Source organism: Tenrec ecaudatus, chromosome 6 (genome assembly GCF_050624435.1).
Source record: "Tenrec ecaudatus isolate mTenEca1 chromosome 6, mTenEca1.hap1, whole genome shotgun sequence".
Lineage (NCBI taxonomy): Eukaryota > Metazoa > Chordata > Mammalia > Afrosoricida > Tenrecidae > Tenrec > Tenrec ecaudatus.
In genome coordinates, this window is record NC_134535.1 from 7322815 (window position 1) to 7337771 (window position 14957).

The window sequence follows — 14957 nt, forward strand, 5'->3', positions numbered from 1 at the left end:
TATTCTGCTTTCCCATTGGCCCTTATCCTTGCATCCTGATAAGGACCACCTTATTCCAGATTGGTTTTGTCAGCCTCAGCTTGTGTATCTCATTATCCTGGGCCATTTGGAACAGATGGTCCGAATTTTCCACGGTTGAAAAGCAGTCTAACTTGTGTTGAGTCCCTCAGAGGAAAGGGCCTGTGGTCCCACGGCCTTCAGATGGCTGGTTCTCAGCCACTTCCTGCTCTTGCTCCTGCGTTGGCCAAATTCAGGAGTGAAATTCTTTGCAGTGTAATTTTCATTTCCCCTAATGAGAGAAGACAAATCCTAAGGAGTAAGGTTTGTCACAGTCCAGCTGCAGCAAGGTCCGGGGGTCCTTCAAGGTGGGCTACGGCGTCAGCAAGTGGGAGACAGAAACCACACGGCTCAAAGGTTGCAGGTGACTGTTCCAATTTTGTTCATGCAAAGCTTCAACTTATATATTCTTTTCCTTGGCTTAAAGCTTATGGTCTGAGGTCATACATCAGGAAATAATTCTCAGGCCACAAGACCATGACAAGTTACATCAATCACATCATGATTCTTGGTTAAAAATTAGTACATCTTGAAACTAAAACTTTCTCAACTACAAGGGTGATAGACATAAACCTTCTAACAATAACTGAGCACACTTCATCCAACTAGAGCGCATTGTTCTAACTACGAAATCAATACAGCATCAATACATTTCATTATCAAACATTACTTGACAGACTTTGGCTGTTCTTTCTTAAGCTGTTCCTCTAGGGCTTTCATTTCTTGTTCTTTCTTTTCCACTTAGTTCCCATAAATTAAACTCCCAGAAGTCTTTCTGTACCAAGTGTGAGTTGCCTCACAATAGGTAGCTTTGCTTCAGTGGATTTCAAACATGACGGAGGCCCTCCTCTTGTTAACCTTTCCATAAAACTTAAACTACTAAAAAGAACTTGTACACCTTCTTTGTTAACCATTCTTATGCCATTTTCATTACAAGCCCCTGTGTAATGTAAATCAGGGCCAGGAACTCTATTTCTCTTTGGGTTATTTCCTGGAGGGGGATGCCATATTCTACCCCCTGTGCAGTAACCAATATAAGGAAAGGGAAAAACCGTGGGAAGAGGATGATAAACTTTTTTAGGGTCTTGCACAAAAGCTTCCAAACGAGCCTCTGAGATTTCCATGGGTTTCGGTTGCAATAGCTCAGCCTGCTCAAGATCTAACATAAATTCCTTAAGGGGGTTTTCTAGTTTTATTATACAATACACTTTGCACACAGTCAGGACATGGATCTTTCAAAACCATAGGAAGGGAAGTAACCTCAACTTGTGGGGAATATTCCTCAGTTGACATCAGTTGTTTCCAACTGTTTCAAAATGATCAGGAACCAGAGAGCAGCTACAATGATCAATAATGATATCAGGCCAATAATTGCAAAGGGTTCATGGGAGAGACTTCCTTGGTGGAGCCTTTGACTGCTCCTCCTCTATGTGCTGACTTTGTCAAGGCCCATGGTTGGAAGTGGTCTCGGCAAAGGTTTGATTGGGCAAGGATGTATTTCAGAGGGCCACAATCAATCAATCAACCGTAATATCTGACTGTGTGCATGTGTCCACATCCCCTCTGTGAAGGGTACACGTCTTAGGTGTCTCAAGCATCCCTCTCCCATTATGGTGGTAGGCATAAACTTGCTCCTAGACCCACTCCTCTGACCCCACAGCTAAGTCTTCCCAGGGTGGGGAGCCCCCTCCCCAACCTGAGAGAGCAGATTTCTCCTCTCAAACCAGTGGAGTGGTTTGCAGGCTAGGCCAGGCCAGTGGCCAGGCGTTTGCTGAGCAGTGGTGGGTGTGAGAATGGGGCCTCTGCTTGGGTGACCCCGGCCCACCCCCACACTCACGCTGTGTCCTTTGGCAAGTGGTTCAGTCTCCCTGTGCTCCGGGTTCTCTGGTGTAAAGTAGGGACAGTGACAGTGACTAAGGACCTGGCAGTGAGGATTTGAGCAGAACTGGCTCTCCAAGAACTTCCTGCTCAGTGCACAGCGCCTGTGGCCGGCCAGTTGGCAAGGATAGCAGAGATTCCGAGCCAGTCGGCTTTAATTCTGTGCCGAGACCCCAATGAGGAGCTTGGGGCCCATCCTTCTCCTGGTTTGACACTTTGCTTCCTTGTCGTCCCTCTGTTGTGGTTAGTCAGGAACAGGGCCAGCGTGAGGGTGTCCAAAATCCCGAGTCCACAGACTCAGTGACAACGAGCCGGTGGTGTCCCTTGCCCCGTCTTAACCAATTACTGTTTTCGCCTCTATGGAGAGAGTCCCCTTTCTGCAAGGAAATGTTGATTTGTTTCCAAGGAGTGAGCCTTCACTTGCTCATCACAACCAAGCTCACTGCTGACTCACAGTGGAGAACTGCCCCGTGGGTTCCTGCGACGGCCTCATCTTTCTCCCACAGAGGGGGCCGTGACTTGGAACTGCTGACCTTGCGGCTAGCAGCCCAACGCTTGCCCGCTGTGCCACCCGGGCTCCTGAGTGCTCCCTGGGTAGTAATTTGCAAATGTCCCCTGAGGTCATGAGGGAGCCGTTCCCGTTGCCCGGTTGGAGTCCACATACCCTTTCTCTCCCTTGGCACTGTCCTTCCAGTCTTCCTTCTTCCACCAACACGGCTGCTCCACCAGCGACACCAATGCCAAGTACAACAGCCGGGCCGCCCAGCTCTACAGGGAGAAAGTCAAGTCTCTGGCCTCGCAGGCCACACGGAAGCATGGCACGGACGTGAGTCTTGGGTGTGGTGGACGGTCTTGTCCAGTTGGGAAAGTGGTGTTTACCTTGAAGCTGCACTTAGTCAGGAAGCCTCGGTCCTCCCTGTACAGCAGCGGTTTGTGGCTCTGGGCTAGCAGACTTTGAGAAGGCTGGGGGCCTCCATTTCCTGGGCGGATACCTGGTTCAGTGTACTCAGAGGCCCTCTGCAGGCATGGGACCGACTCCGGAAGAGTGGAGCTGCCATCCTGGGCTGGCAGATCTCCAGGAGGGGAGTGAGGGACGGGAGAGAAAGCCCCTGGGAGCCAGCTGCCAGGCTAACACTGTTTGTTTTCCTTCCAGCTGTGGCTTGACAGCTGTGTGGTTCCGTCCTTGTCCCCTCCACCAAAAGAGGAGGATTTTTTTGCCTCTCATGTTCTTCCCGAGGTATGTCCTCTGCTTGATGTCCTGTTGAGATGCATTTTCTCTGGCGCGCATGGTGGGTCCGTGCTCTGAATGTGTCAGCTGGGGTCCTGGGGAAGCGGCTGTAACAAACATCCCCCTAATAAGGGTACAAGAACAAGATGGGCATCAATGGATTGTCAGACTGGAGGCGGGCCGCCCAGAGCTGGCTGAGGGCCTTTTCTGCTTCTCCACATGGTGGTCTTCCTCTCGGTTCAGTGGCTGCTCCAGGCCAGGATCGACCCCAGCCAGTAGGACTGGGACAGAGCGCCAGGGAGCAGAGTTCCCAGGAGTTTGCCGAAGAAGTCTCGGGAGAACATGCATCACAGCCACTTGTGTGTCCCGCTGGCCGGCTCCTGGTCACACGCCTCTCCTGAGCCACTGAGGGCTGCTGGGAAGTGGAACCTTCCTCCAGCTTTAGGCATGGCTGTCTGTCCTAGTCCAGGAGCGGACAGACCATGCGGACAGGGCTTCTCAAAGCCACAGTTGGATGGAGATTTGAGCCTCAGGCTGGGCGCCTAGCTGTGCAGGTCAACCACGCGTCAGGGAGAGAGTGAGAAGGTCAGAGGGCAGCCAGTTCAAGGGGCAGCAGTGTCAACGTCACCTCCTGGCAATCCCTGCGCAAGTCTAGTCGGCTGGAGCTCCACAGGGTTTCCAGACTGGGATTTTGGATGTCCCTCTCCAAGGCTCTCCTCCGAGGTGCCTCAGGGTGCCCGTCTCACGTCTCAGTATCATCCCCGGGGCCCAGGAGCCTCTGTGACGGCCATCTGCAGTCTTGCCTGTGTCAGCGAGGGGCGAGTCATGGAAAGCGCGCTGAACAAGGTCGATGTCGGTGGACCTCCCGACATAGCCACTTCCTTTTGTAAATGCGCTGCTGTCACAGCGGCTCCTGCAGCAGGTGGCAGACAGGGAGTCCCGACGGAATGTATGACTCCCAGAGCTGGCAGTGTTTATGGTTGAGCCCTCGAGAAAGTGTGTCCATGGCTGGCAGGAGCCTGGGCTGTCCTGCCAGCTGCCCGCATGCCCCAAAGGCTGCCCCTTCCCCGCAGCTCCTCTGTCTGCCTCACAATTTTCAAGTTAAAATTGCACAAAACGGCTAAACCTGAATTCTTTTTTTCTTACTTGGATAGCTTCACATACATGTTTCCTTGAGCTTCATAACTTGCACCAGAAATAGCCACCCAAAAAGCAAGGGGCAGGAAAGGGTGTGTGGGGCTCATGAGGAAGGGGTGCTTCCTGTCTGCTGCAGCCAGCACTGCCCCCGTGTGGACAGGAATGGTGAGCACAGCAAACAGCCCCTGTCCTGGGAGGCGTGGCCCCCAGGAGGCCGGTGTGTTGGTGGGCTCCATCCAGTTGGTGCTGCCTCCACGGGGCCTGGAGGCAGACAGAGAACAGCAGCCTCTCGGGGAGCAGCACAAACGCAGTTCTTTCCAAAACACCTCTTCAGAGTCGATTCGAGCTATAACAAGCCCCCTCGGGTCAGAGAAGAAGTGGGGTGGGGTGCTGTGTACCCTAGGGCTCTCAGGGACTGGTTTTCAGATGACTCCAGAGCCTGCCTGCCAAGAAGCCTCTGGGTGGTCTCGAACCGCCAGCCTTTAATGAGCCGCCACCTGTGTTAACGGTGGGGACGCCCACTCTGCTGGGAACCGGCAAGGATATCAGCTTTGCTGGTCTGCTTTTTCCAATAAAGAAGCAGCGTAACACAGGTCAGCTCCTGGTGAGAGCTCCAAACCTTAGAGTTTTCTTTTCCAACTATTTGGAACCAGTGAGACCAAATTCCACAAATTCCTTTAGTGCCTCTGCTGTTTAAGCATGCTGCTGCTTCAAACAGCCCCATTCTCTCGCCCTCCCCAGCTCATCTGCATGCCCCCAGGGTGGGGGGCACCAGGGGCTGGTCACCTGCATGGTCAACAAGTCAGCTCCTTGCAGGGTGGAGGGGCAAAGGGGGCCACTGACCCAGATTTTGACTGGAGCTCCCAGGTTTGCGCCCCCAGACCAAGGAGAGAGACCCTGGCTTGTTAAACCCTCAGTGGAAGGGGCTTTATCATGCGATGGTCTGAGTTCTTCCCTTTGGGGTCCAAGCCACAAACTGGAGCCTTGGGCGCCACTGTGGTGCCTGCCCACCCTCTGGGAGCCGCAGCATGGTCCAGTCGGAGCTGCTCCTAGAAGCAGCTGTCAGCACTTACTGAGCTCACTGCTCCTTAGGAGAGACCTCCCCGTAACAGCCTCGGTGGGGTTGGGGTGGAGGTGGAGCAGGCAGAGTTCAGAGCCCAGGTTTCCCCCTCGTTCTGACTCCTTCCACAGTGGGCGCGGGGCCCATTTAGCATCTGCTCCTCAAGTGTTAGGCAGCACCTTCAGGGCAGAGGGACAGGTAGTCGCACTGAGCACGCAGCTGCAGGTGCAGGTACCCAGAGTGGGTTGCCCTCCCTGCTCTACAGGGGTCTTATGGGAAATAGAGAAATAGGAGCGTGGTGGTATGGCTTCGAGTTGCAAATTCCGGTTTGGATTGATGTTTACTTTAGGATATTTACATGTACACAGAACGCATGATAGGTATTTGTGTAGGCACGGTTTTGGCACACCCGCCTGCACACACATGTAAATTTATGTAAGTATAACACTAGCTCGGCCCTCTGAGAGCTGAGACGCAGTGGGGCCCCAGTACAGCAAGCACACACAGCACCCTGACCTTGGTGCCTACATCCCCAGCTCTAGGAAAGACAGACAGGAAACATGGCGGGTTCTCAGGTTGGAGCAGGGGTTGTTGGTGGGGGAGCATTTTCCAGTGCTGTTGTGGAAGGGAGTGCTTTTAAGTGAAGAAGGGGACAGGACGTGGCAAAGGGCCTCCAGGCAGCCTAGAAGAGCAGGAACAACTTGAACCACAAAACAAATCATGTTGGCGTCCGATTGTGACGCCCAGGATGAGATCCGTATTTCCGCATGCGTGCCGATGTCACAGATGGTCGAATGGAGGGCCGGCTTGGGTTGCCATGCCCTTGCGCAGGGAGGGGGCGTGGTGATGCTCACCGAGAGGTGGGAGGTCCAGACCCACCCGTGACTGCAGGAGAAGGAAAGACCCCACGACCTGCTCCCATAACGACCGTAACCGCCCGCTCTTCACGTGGGCCGTGCCAGCCTCCATCACACGGCTGTGCATAGATATCCCCGCCTGCCGCCCACCCGCCCTGCCCTCCCATACAGCCCTGGTAACGGGGACTTAGAACGTAATATTGTCCCTCCTTCCCACTGAGGCAGGTAGTGGGGAGGCAGCTATCCCCACCTCCAGCTCTGACCTGGTCTCTTGCCTTGTTTCAGGGGAGCGACGTGACGAGGCTCCCCACCCAGCCAGCACAGCTGCTTCTGACGCCCAGGCCTGCGGAAGCCCCTCCAGAGGCCCACGAAGGTAGAGTCCTCGGGCCAGCTGGGGGACGCCGGGTGGGACTCCGGGGGTGGATGAGCCGGTAGGGAGGAGGACGTCTGGGCACAGACACCGTCAGAAGCAACCGACTCCCTAAGAAGGAGCGACTCGGAGGTATCGCGCCAGAGTACCGCCTGCAGAATGCGGTGGGAGGGTTTCCGCATGGCAAGCCTGGAGCGGCTGCCTTTTTGTGATGAGTGTGTGCTGCTCCTACACTCAGAAGAGCAAGAGCTCCGTGGCAGACACGCAGGGAAAGCACCCATTCTAGATGACTTGACACCTCGTAATGATTCACAGTGGTACTCGCCTACGTATAAGAAAGAACTTTATTTCAAGAAGTAATAACTTATCAAGAAGGCAGCCCGGCCCAGCGCAGCGCAAGCCCCTAAGTCCAGTACTGGTCCATAAGTCGCTCTCCAGACTCACACAGCCACGTGCAGTGACAGACTGCAGGGAGGTCACGGGCCGGTGGGTGCAGAGGCGTGTGGGTCCAAGGTCCGTGAAGACTTGGCAGGGCTCTGGTGGTTCTCAGAGTCAGTGGCAGAGTCCCAGCAGGCAGGGCGGCAAGGGGGCAGAGAGAGAGGAGGAGGTTACCGGGGTCCTCCTCCTGAGAGGGCCATGCTCTGTAACCTGGGCACTTCCAGACTTCGAGTTGACACAAAATCATCTCACTGCTACAGGGACTTAATTCTCTGTGTTTCATCGACATATATCTGTTGGCAAAGCTTCAGAACTCACCTGTATGATACGCGTAACATGGACCAGGAAGCTAAGGCTTTCTGCCTAAGACTCGAACACCTCTGGTAAGCCAGAGTGAGAATGCGATTGGAAACGGGCAGCAGCAAGGGGACGTTTGACAGGTGTACACCAACCCCCATCATCTCAGTGCACCTCGCTGCCATCGAGTCAGTCCTGACCCTTAGTGACCCAGTGGGACAGAGTAGAACTTCCCCTGTGGCTTCCGAGATGGGCAATGTTTACAGGAGCAGGACGTCTCATCTTCCACCCCAAAAGTGGCTGGTGGGTTTGAACCGCTGACTTTGCAGCGGGCAGCCCATCGTGTAGCCCACCATACCACCAGGGGTTCTGTGACCGATCTAAACTGGGCCCAGAACTCCCTCAAGGAACTTAGAGGAACAGAGAAGGCGAGGTAGTCTCCCAGCCTCGGGACTGTGTGATGTTGAGATAATTCCTCGCAGAGATATTGCCAGCACGTTGGCAGTAAAAGATTCTTAGCAGAGGTTGCCTTTAAGCTCCGTCCGACTGTGGAGTCACAGAGAATGGAGTAAGAAGAGAAGTCGCTTCTTTTGTCTTGGATTGCGGCCACCAGGGTGGGGGTTGAGCCCCAGATTTCCAGGAGGCCTGCTGCTCATGGCTCTGCGCAGGAGCGCCCGCGCCCAGGGGAGCCTCGGGGTGCTTCACATCGTGGGGGATTCAGTCACTGGAGTTGGGACACTGGCTCGCACTGTGGGGAAAGCAGTCGAAAACCAAGCAGGACACACTCCTTACTCCTTGCACCAATTGAGACAGGTACAGGTGGACCAAAGACAGCCCGAGACGGGAAAATCTGATGGTGCCAGCCAGGAGGAGCCACTGTGAAGTTTCCTATTAGTCAAGGCCCTTGTGTCCATTCCGGGGCCTCAGGGAAGGGCCAGAGGACTACGTCTGACTCTCTACCAATGTAGCATTTCTGTTTGCTAACCCTTGACTTCAAAGTCAAGACAAAGGACACACCAGGGCTGCATGCTCCACTCACCCAACAGAAGCCCGGCTCCCTTGATATGCAGCCTCTCCTGACGAGCCTGGTTTTTACTTGTGTATTCTTTGTGATTCGATCACCTTTGGTTTGATACGTGCAGGACCAAGCAGACCCATACAAACCTCTCTAGCTCAGGGGTCCTCAAGCTTTTTAAACAGGGGGCCAGTTCACTGTCCCTTAGACCGTTGGAGGGCCAGACTATAGTTTAAAAAATATATATGAACAAATTCCTATGCACACTGGACAAGTCGGCTGCTAAGCAGGACAGGCAGCAGTGGCAAAAGCACCCAGTAGGCTGGATAAATGTCCTAGGTGGGCCGCATGTGGCCCGCGGGCCATAGTTTGAGGACCCCTGCTCTAGCTGGTCTTTCGCAGTTGGCTTCCCTAGACCCCGACCTGCACTGACAGCAGGAGCTTATGAAAACACAGAGGACGCTTGACTCTTGTCACGGTGACGACGCAGTCGCGTCAGGTCTGTCACCCATGTCACGGGAGAGGCAGGTGACCTTTCAGGGCCAGCTGTCTCCTGCAGCTGGAGTAGCAGAAACCGAAGATAATGGAACCCACAGGATGCTCTTTCCTGCCAAAGTGCGTAGCTGCAGTTTCTTCTCAAAGGCCTTCATCTTGAAAAGCCCCTGTCCCCTCCACTCCCCTCTCCGCACTTGTCTTGTCCCCTTGCCTTTCAGTATGTCCCTTGCACAGCTGCTAGCCAGGGCCACCTTGGGCCTCCAGGCTTGCCCCGGAGCGCCCTGTCAGCACTGGGTGACAAGGAGACTTCACACCCCAGACCCACTGCCACCCAGTTGATGCCGCAGGGCAGAACTGCCCCTCGTGTTTCTGAGACTAACTCTTTAGGGGAGTAGAAAGTTCATCTTCCTCTCACAGAGCGGCTGGTGGTTTCAAACTGCTGACCTTGTAGCTAGTAGCACCTCGTGGAGCCACTATGTGCCTCATCAGTGGAGGTAAATTATGCCTTAAAAGTACAGCGGCCTCATGAGGGAGGGGGAGCGGGGAGGGAGGGGAAAAAAAGAGGACCTGATGCAAAGGGCTTAAGTGGAGAGCAAATGCTTTGAAAATGATGAGGGCAAAGAATGTACGGATGTGCTTTATACAATTGATGTATGTATGGATTGTGATAAGAGTTGTGTGAGCCCCCAATAAAATGTATTAAAAAAAAGTACAGCGGCATTAGAAGTAGCATGATGTTTAATTGGTTTTAAACGAAGGCTAAGTCAAGTCGCTAACCAGCATCATGTTTCAGGTGAACTAGAAAGCACCTGGGTCTCTGTCCTTGCTGTGGCGGAGTGGTCTTACACTGGGCGGCTAACCGCAGGGTCAGCAGCTTGAAACCAACGGCCGCTCCACAAGAGAAGGACGAGGCTTTCCGCTCCCATAAAGCTCTCCCTGTCCTGTCGGCTGGCTGTGAGTTGGATTGACTTGGTGGTGTGGACGCCCAGCTCCTAAGGGAGCACTCCAGGTGATGGCCATGAGAGCGCCCACTAGCGAGTTTACTCTCACTCACTCAATCCACTGCCGTGCGTGGACGCTGACTCAGAGCGACCCTCTCGGATGGGGCAGGACTAACCCTGTGGTGCCCCAGATTGCAACTCTATCTCCCTCGGAGCCACTGGTGGTTTTGAACTGTTGACCTTGCAGATCACAGCCCGACTTGTAACCACTACGCCAGCAGAGGCGCTGTCGTTCTGCGAAGCGAAGCACCTGGATGAAATGGAGATTTGCTTGTGCTTTGCTGAGCGTTTACACGGACGCCGTCTGTTCCGTGTTGCTGAGCGTCCACTCAGCACAGCCCACGCCCGCGGGCCGTCCCTTAGTGTAAGCGGCGGAGCGACGTCCACAACAGTCTCCGAGTTGTCAATGAGTTGAACAGCCTCTCAGATCAGACTTCTAGCAAAGGGCGCTACACAGAAAACGGACCCTCGTCAGAATCGGCCAAGAGATTTGTGCTGCATTTCCCGTCTTCAGAGGCAGCTGGCGCGTCTCTTGGCTTCAGTGACACCGTATGCGTCTCTTGCAGGTGGATCCGAAGGACCAAGTGTGGACGGCCTCAACGCACCGCCAAGGGCAGCTTTAGGTAAGGAAGCCGTGGGGCTGCTTCTCATTCCTAGGCCCCGAGACTTCGGTCAATGAAAGGTGCAGGAGGCAGCCCCCTGCATTCTTTGCTGTGACTGCGGTCCATGTCGGCGCTGGCCTGGCCCGGGCTGTAGGCTGGTCTCTGTGCCCGGCATCAAAGCCCAGACCGGATCCTCCACCCAACTCCCACTGACTCGGGCTGACCTATCAGCAGCGAGCTTCCTCCAGCTGTGCTGTCCCACGTGAGCGGATGACTGACCAGGTTGCATGCAGCTGGAAGCATCTGCTGGTGGAAGACCACCAAGCACGTCGATCGCGTGTCCGGTCTGGAGGCGGGGGTTGCGGTGAGGCCTCCGTGTGAAGGGGAGGCAGGCGCTCGGCCGTCTTGCTTTCCTTTGGGGTGCTAAGGTGCGCCTCCCTCGCGGCCGAAAGAGCCGGTGCTCTTACTAGACAGGGCTTGACGCTGGCTTTCCCCTCAAGACACCTTCTTTTCTTTGTGTAAACAACAAAAAAAAGGTGTACAGCAAGATTTTATTTCTAAGTTTTACAAACAGTTTTAAAATGGACTCCACATTGATTTATTTCAGGATCAAGCGGGTTAGTTAGGGAAGTTAATGCTTCATCCACGTCAGCGTTGGTCAGCAGAGAGGAGGCCGTCTTTGGTCCGCAGCACCCCCTCTCCCCAGATTTGTAAGGTAGAATTGGGGGGGGCCCCCGAGGAAGCATTTAGGAACTAGAGGAAAGTTGTGTTTCATCGGTGCTGCACTGCACCCTGACTGGCTCATCTCCTCCCCGTGACCCTTCTGTAAGGGGATATTCCAGTTGCCTACAGATGGGCGTTGGGTCCCCAATCTGTACTCCCCTCATTCACAATGATTTGATTTTTTGTTCTTTGATGCCTGATACCTGATCCCTTCAACACTCCATGATCACACAGGCTGGTGGGCTTCTTCCATGTGAGCTTTGTTGCTTCTGAGCTAGATGGCCGCTTGTTTACCTGGCTTTTTATTTCTTACTGGTTCATGTGACAGGAGCCCCCTGGGGGCAGAGTGGTTACACATGGGCTGCTAATCACAAGGTCAGCAGTTCAAAACCACCAGCTGTTCCTCAGGAGAAAGATGAGGCTTTGTACTCCCGTGAAGAGTTCCAGGCTTGGAAACCCACAGGGGCAGTTCTACCCCATCCTGTAGGGGAGTCGGTCCCGCTGGAGGGCAGTGAGGATGGGAGAGGATTCCCGTCCCTCCCTGCTCCCCTGCACACACGCTAACATTTCAATGCACCAAACGCTCCTGAGGAAAATGCCAACACAGGAACTCTGGGCCCCTTCCTCTCTCTGGGCTGGGCTGCCCCAAGCTGTCATCCGCACCAGGGCTGGGTACTGCGTGAGGGGCCTGTGCACGCTTATCTTGTCATCTCAGGGGCTCCCCAGAGCCGGTGGGAAAATGGAAAGAAAAAATCAGGGACTTTCCTCATGGATGTTTGGAAAGCTATCCCCAGCCCCCTCCCCTCCCCTGCCCTTGAGTCTTCTGGATCACAACCCAGGTGTGGACAATGTGACCATCCTTCCCTCATAGGGAATGGGGCCGGGGGCAGAATCCTCGTAAGACCATGCTGATGACAGAGCTACTTACTTATGAGTGCTGCCGGCCTGATAGCTGTTCTCCTTTTTATCAGAGGTCTCCTCGATCATGAAGAAGAAGCCAGCTCAAGCGAAGAAAGGCGTGAGTACTGTGCGTCGTGGAAGACCAGCTCTGCGCTGGCTCGGGCTCCGGCAGCCGGGGGCCACCCTCTTTGGACCCAGTTCTCTTTCTGTTTTGCTTTCGTCCCTGAAGCCCTAAGATGACCAGTGTGACCTTGCTTTGTTCCCTGCGGTGACTGTCCTACTTAGTACCTTTTCCAGAAGGGAGACTCCCATTTCCCCTGTCTGGCAAGCCACTAAACAAAACAAGGAGCCGGAGATGAACAAGGGCTTCCTGGGGGGCGGGGTCCATTGCCTGTCAGCACAGTGATGAGGGTTTGAATCCTGGCTTGGCCACTTAGCGGCCGTGTGAGCGTGGCCGAGTCACTTCTCTTGCCCGGACCGTGAGCCAGGGTAAGCTCCAGCACCCCAGAGCTGTGAGGCCCATGCCACACGCTCGCCGCCGTCTGCCTGGCACGCTGCAGTGCACCCCTGTACGTGCCAGCCCTGTTACCGACATTTTCAGAGAGATTCTCCTTGTCTTCCAGCTTGGGGCCAAAAAGGGCAGTTTGGGAGCCCAGAAACTGGCGAATAAAAGCTTTAATGAAATTGAAAAGCAAGCCCAAGCCGTGGATAAGCTGAAGAAGGAGCAGGAGGACCTTCTGGCCCGGGCAGCGCCTAAGGAGGAGCTGAGGTGAGTGTCATGCCGTTGAAGTCGTAGGTTTGCAGTGGCTGCTTCCAGGCACCAAACCCCAGTGGGGCTTGCCTTCCCAGCTCCAGTTGGGTTGCAGTGCGTGTGCAGGCACAGTGGTTTCTGGCTGGGGTGGTGGAGCAGGCCCGGATGATGTCCCTGAGAAGGGAAAGGGAGAGCTCTAGCCTGCGATGTTGGATCAGGACGAGACCTGCCACCCTCGGTCACCTGGGAAGGGCAAGTCAGGGCTCCAAGGAGATGCCACTTGATGCCCCTCCCTGCTGACTGCGATCACCTCTGTCGGGCGCCCCCGGCGGTCATCTTGACCGAGCAGCGGAGTGCGTACGCACTGCTCCACCAGGACTCCTTGGCCAGTGGTCTCGCCTCACATGGAGGGCACGCACGCCGCGACATAGACCGGCCTGCGCCACCGGCATGACTGCCCGGACGCTCGAGCCTACAGGTGCAGCCACCGTGCCAATACAGCTTGCCGAGGGCCTTCCTCTCTCACTGCACTGCTGCTGTGACGAGCAGGATGTCCTTGTCCAGGGACTGGTCCCTCTGACCACATGTCCAAGGTATGTGAGAAGAAGTCTCACCATCCTGCTTCCAAGAAGTGATGCTTCTTCCGAGACCAATCTCTGTCTGTGTGGCCGTCCTGGGTGCTTCCAGAGTTCTTCACCAGCACCCCAATTCAGAGGCACCTGTCTGTCTTCAGTCTCCCCTATTGACCGGAGCAGGTGGTGTCGGGGATGCTACTGTGGGTGAGGATATAAACCGTACGGGACGTCCCTCGAACTGTTAGCCAGGGCACCCCCGTTCGCCCTGCACTTCTGCTCCTAGGGAAGGACGTCCACAGACAGACGTGTGCGTGGGTGTTTACAGCAGCGTGACTCCTTCTAGCTATGCAGTAGCAACAACCCAAACGTCACCCGTAAGCGAAGGTGCTCTGTCCATGTGGGGGAATAGGACTTGGCCATCAGAAGGAGCCCATGTCCCTCTGCTGCACCGTGGAGGACCCCTGAGAACCATGCTGGGCAGAGAAGACAGACCCCCGGTGCAGGCTCCCCGGTGCACAAAAGGCCCAGAAGAGGCCTCCACAGAGAGAGACTGCAGGCCCGAAGTGCTCGGTAGCTAGCTCACAAGGCAGTGGTTCTAGCCCACCCGCCGAGCCATCTGCTGCTGTAAAGATGGCTTTGGAGGGGAAATACGGGACAGAATTTGGAATTCTTAACGATCCCAACCTTTCTGGAGCCGTGGAGGCTAGATGAACCCTTGAAACTACTGCTCTGAGATAATCTTTAGCACTTAAACCCCAAGTCTCCCCTGACGTCTTCTTACGGCCACACAGTACGCCAGCCTTGCTCATCTCAAAATGCCTGCAGGGAGAACTCTCTCTTTAAGAACTGTTATCCCGGGGGAGGCAGACTAGCCTGTCCCTCACAACAATGTAGATGATTTGAGAGCCCTTGTGTATTTTTGCAAACAAATGGGATCAACACCCTCTGAATAATATCCTTAAACGGTCTCAGTTTCACTTCAGTGCCCACCGACAGAGACGCGTATGGCATGTGAGCTGCAGTTTGCTGCCAACCCCTGGTCTCAGCGGGTCAGAGGGACACCAGCAATGGGGGAGGGCCCACGGGAGCAGAGCGGGCATTGGGTGGGGTAGGCAAGGAGAACTCAGAAAAGCAGGCTGAGCAAGGCCTTGCAGCTCAGTGTGATCAACCTCACAGAGTCACGCGTGTAGAAATGGTCTTAAATAAAGGCTTACTGTGTGTGGACACCCTGTGGAGCAGTCCCTGGGCTGGCCTGAGTGGGATCCGACTCAGGGACCTGGGTTTCTAGCGACAGCAGGCGAGGAGAGGTGGCCTTGGGAGGGGTGGGCCACGAGGATGGGGTTTGTGCTTTGGTTGATGAAAGGTACACACCCCAGAACTGTGCGTGGTGAACAGGTACATCGGAGCAGGTGAGCTGTAACTGTTACATGACCCACTGGCCTCGGGGACTAAATTCTCGTGTGGGTTTGGAGTCCACTCCTCACAGGGTCTTGAAGTCTGACTTAGAGATGGGGGCTGGTGGGGACGGGGGAGAGTTGAGGGGAGGGCAGAGGAGGGCCTGCTGGGTTTGCCC

The 14957-nt window shown here is 54.9% G+C and overlaps 1 protein-coding gene across 2 annotated transcripts in view; it reads left to right on the top strand.

Annotated features, from left to right (window-relative positions):
• The window catches only part of ARFGAP3 (ARF GTPase activating protein 3), a 57130-nt gene that overhangs the window by 14764 nt on the left and 27409 nt on the right, over positions 1 to 14957 (top strand). For both annotated transcript variants that reach the window (XM_075553532.1, XM_075553533.1), the window contains exons 4-9: positions 2630 to 2761; positions 3089 to 3172; positions 6503 to 6590; positions 10400 to 10456; positions 12130 to 12176; positions 12682 to 12827. In XM_075553532.1, the coding sequence (XP_075409647.1) occupies positions 2630 to 2761; positions 3089 to 3172; positions 6503 to 6590; positions 10400 to 10456; positions 12130 to 12176; positions 12682 to 12827 (554 nt within the window). The remainder of the gene's footprint in view (positions 1 to 2629; positions 2762 to 3088; positions 3173 to 6502; positions 6591 to 10399; positions 10457 to 12129; positions 12177 to 12681; positions 12828 to 14957) is intronic.